General features: G+C 32.0%; 1 protein-coding gene across 1 annotated transcript; it reads right to left on the bottom strand.

The window, feature by feature from the left end:
- Positions 1-945: 945 nt before the first annotated feature.
- On the bottom strand, positions 946-2,274 carry LOC18017158 (receptor-like serine/threonine-protein kinase SD1-8). Its single transcript, XM_024155419.1, has one exon. The coding sequence runs from the start codon at positions 2,272-2,274 to the stop codon at positions 946-948; it is 1,329 nt and encodes a 442-aa protein (XP_024011187.1).
- Between the last annotated feature and the right edge of the window lie 2,165 nt (positions 2,275-4,439).

The raw sequence follows: 4,439 nt of genomic DNA, 5'->3' as shown, positions 1-4,439 counted from the left end.
ATTTTTAGCTTTGCTATCGTTTTAGATATTTTATGTAAGATCAATCTCTAAACCTAAAACTGCAATATGAAAGCTTTACATTTTTATAACTTTTTTTTTGTTAATGCTTTTACTTTTTCGCAACAAAAAAAAATAACATAATGGGATCGATAATGAAATACAATATAATAGTTATATTAGTTTCGTTCTTGTACCATCATCTACATTTAAACTCAGTAGAGTGCATATGCGTGAGTTGTTGAGTACTTACAGAAATTTACATACATTCAAATCAAAAACATATTTTCTTTCAGTAAACAAAATTATAAACTTTTGGTTTCAAGAACAAAAGCACAAGGTCAACAACAAATATTTTCGTCCTTATTGGATATCATATCACCATTCCACAGAAATCTGTTGGAAACAAATAATATTCCATGCTTACAAATATATTTATATATATATATATATATATATTGACTAGTCAGATATGTAGAAATCGTTGACTATATATCTCCTAATATACATATTGTTAGTGTGGGCATGCCAATGTGAAAGCATTCTCAAGCTACGAAACAGCTGCAAATGAACATGACGTGTGTAAGAGTAACATAACTACTAGTACTCAACAAACTGAATTATGTATTGACCTGTGTATAATAATAGCACATGCTGGAAGAAAAAAGAGCAATACAAAAAAGAATGGGAATGGTAGAATGAGTAACATGTCCGGTACGTAAAGAATCTAGAGCCATAATCTATATAACTCTCTATATAATAACTCATAATGATAATTGCAACAACCCCAACTTATAACATCTATTTTTAAAAGCTTTATAAAGTCTACAAAATTTGTTAAACTTTTTAATGAACTTGTTTCAAAAGTAATATAATTAACCCATTTATTTATGGTCGTACGTGTAGATGAAACTTCATCTCCGCGTTACGAAACCTAGTATTTGTTTATCAACCGTGACTTCTGACATAAAGAATCTGATTGACATTGATGACGTATCTGCGAACATCCAAGAGCTCTCCGGTCCAGTGCACACAACCCGATAAACCATTACCAACTTGCTTAGCAACAATGGCAAAGGCAGTGCAGCTACAATTACTCAAGCACAACTTCTCACATTCGTTCAACTTCTCAATCCCCCAGTGCATACTCGCATTACTAGTATCAGGATACTTGACATTACTCAGCGGAATAAATTTATCTCCATTATTACAGCTCAGAGGTCTCTTCCTCACACACCCATCTCTCCTGTTTCCAGACGTCCATGCATGCGGGTTCTTGGGCTCAAACCCACTCATACAGTTACACACCTCCTTATCACAGTAGCTGTCCGGACCACACAAGCTGTAATCCTCGCAACGGTCAGTTGTTGATGTCCACAAGGTGTCCCATCTTCGGTTCTTGGCATTCAACACTAGCAGTTGTATTACTCCCGTGGCGTTTAACTTAAGAACCGATTTGGATGTTTTATCAGCCCAAGAGAAGAAGAAAGTCACCTCTTCCTTGGTCGCTGTTAGCGTAAATGTGAGATAGCGAGAAGGGCTTTCTCGAGGAATGCCATAAGTGAAAGCTCCAAGCCAAGGGCTAAAACGGTTAATCGGAGAAGTCCCTTTCCAAGTGAAAATCGCCGGGATCGCTCGAAACTGACTTGCAGAGTCGAATCCAAATGAAAACTCGCCACTTGATGGATCATTGTGATCGTTTTTCCACGATCTGAGCACACTGCTACGCCCGCTTCTGCGCGTCCAACCGAGTTTCGTGTACGGTAGCAAAAGGTTGGTAGGAAAATCGAAACTCTGCCACAGAAAAGTACTATCTGGATCATGATGATGATCATTACTGTTGCTGGAGTGACGACGCAGCACGAAGTTGCCATCAGCGTGAAGCTCGGCCACTAACGGAGATCTCTCATCACTTTTCTTCTCCGTCGTCGTCACATTTGTTGACCAAACAAGGGTAGTTTGGTCGAGCAGGAGGATGTTACCGTTCTTGATCTGGAGGGTTCCGTTAGGTTTAGAGAGAGGTTTGTCTCTGTTTGCAACCCATACAATATATGTTTTTTCTGTCTTGAACCAAATCCCGAGATACCAACGTTCCAAACTTGAATGATCAGGTTTGAAGAGACCAAGCTCGAAGACAGCACCATGAGACACGATGTTTCGGTTGGGAGATAGGCTAAGAGATTCTGTCGACGACAGAACCTTAGTTTCACTCGAGATGGCGGCACACCCAAGTATGCTCGAGATGAAGACAAAACTAAAGATGTGGAAGAAGTTCATCATTAAATTCAGTTGCGGGATTAGCGAACTTTGTGTCTCAGCTCTTTCTGCGATTCGTAAACAGACTTGTGCGATAGTTGCGGGCTTGGATTTTCCTAAAATGATTAGAATACATATTTTAGGATTATTTAGATATTAATATATAAAACGTCGTTTTCTTTGGAAGATTCACACAAAAGATTTAGATTTTCAATTGTTTCAGACTTCAAGTCTTGGATTTGCATTTACTTTATTTTAAAAATTAATTAGTTTCATAAGCTTTAGAAAATGAAGCATTTTCTCTTTTCTGTAAAATATGTTTGCAAATGCCGAACTTAAACAAAAGTTTATCCTTTTGCTTTCGTTTCGTTTAAAAGAGATAATAAAAAAAAAAAATTTATTTGAGAAGTTTTTCTTAAAATATATAAGGAAATATAAACACACAAAAAAGGCATTGGTGAGATTCCTCTATCAGGATACCTTTTAATTACCAGTCGATTTGAAGAAGAAAATCTTCAAATAAGAGCTGAAAGAACCACATTTGCATTCTTCGACATTTTTTTTGTTTGTTTCTTAACTTTCTCTCTTTTTCTTTGATGGAATGTGTTATGTATATATGATTAACCCGTTGTATATAAAGGATTTTTTCTTCTAAAAATAAGAACAAAGTTATTCCGTAAAAATGCCTATGAAATTGTTAGAAATGAGAGAAAAACTCGGTGGACCTCAAAATTTATCCGCTAATGCTTTTTGTATTTCCCTTCATTTACTAATATATAATATTTTAAATTAGGGGCTGATCTACGTTTCGCGCGAAATTTTGTATTGTATTTGTTGACATATTTAAAAGAAAAATTTACGATATTAATTTTTTTTCATTAGATTTTGTATTTCAATTTTATATATATATATTTATAGTATTTAATAATTTTATATACAATATTTAGAAAATAATCAAATAATATATCAATTAGAACTTCAAATCAAATTTCGTTTGTAAATATTTTTATATTAATGTGGGTTTATAATTTTCGAATATATGCAATTCTTGATTGTTGCATTTAGGAAAAAAAATATATGTAATAAGCAATTAATTATTTGAAATTATCTCAATTCTCTAACGTATTTCTAAAATTTATTCATAACGTATTTCCCTCTCTATCTCCCTCTCCCTCTCTTTCTCCGTCTCCGTCTCCCTCTCACTCTCCTTTTTCCTCTTATGTTCTCTCTCTCATCAATGTAACATGTTGAATCACACACAACATATTGGACCGGTTGAAATTTCTATATTTCTCAGGTTTTTCTTTTTTCTAGCCACTCTCAATATCACCTCTCTAGCCTGAGATCTGTATAATATTTTAAAGAGAACTTCACCCATTTTATGTTTCAAAGATTAGGTTGAACATGTTAACACTTTGTGATACCATAATTTGTTTCACAAAATATGCATTCTTACATCTCTATATTATTATTTAAGTAGTCATTTTAAAAAATAAATTTTATTTTGTAAATTATTGCATGACATCCTATTACAAATAACAAAAATAATTAAAATAGGAAAATATATAATTGTCACTCGAGTTTTTTGAAAATCGTTCGAATATTCCTTACCCGTTAATATGCATTAATTTTATAATCTATTATTCTAATTTTCTTTAAATTTATGTCTTCTGTTATATTCTAGTGTTTTATAACAGTTCTAAAACGAATTTTGATATTTTTAGATATTAAAAATTTTGGATCCGAGAATTTTTTTTTCGGATTTGGCAAAACTGGATCATGTCCGAGTATCTTAGAATTTTATAGTTTACTATTCACATCTATTGAATCTTATAAATAAAGTAAAACCTTTAAAATAATAATGAATAAATGTATTAAAATATAAATTATTATTTATAAAGAGTGTCTTTTCATATTCTTGTTAAATTAATGGATGATAGTTACTATGAGAATTAAAGTATAATAACACAAAATATAATAAATTATAAATTAATATATGAATTGATGATGTGTCAAAATTTAGAGTTTGAGAAAATGATGTGGCATCATGAGAAGAGAGAACATTTTACTTTATATATATAGATTTTACTACAAGAAAATATGTTATTTTTTAATAAATTTTTCACAAAATTATTGGTAAAAGGATTTTTGTTTTTTTTATATCATTTTTCAACTAAATTTTGATG

This window comes from Eutrema salsugineum, unplaced genomic scaffold (genome assembly GCF_000478725.1).
Source record: "Eutrema salsugineum unplaced genomic scaffold, Eutsalg1_0 scaffold_2, whole genome shotgun sequence".
Classification (NCBI taxonomy): Eukaryota; Viridiplantae; Streptophyta; class Magnoliopsida; order Brassicales; family Brassicaceae; genus Eutrema; species Eutrema salsugineum.
This window is presented reverse-complemented; position numbering and strand designations above follow the sequence as displayed.

Excerpts from the sequence above, each read along its gene's own strand:
- LOC18017158 (XM_024155419.1), bottom strand. The coding sequence starts at position 2,274 with ATGAACTTCTTCCACATCTTTAGTTTTGTCTTCATCTCGAGCATACTT.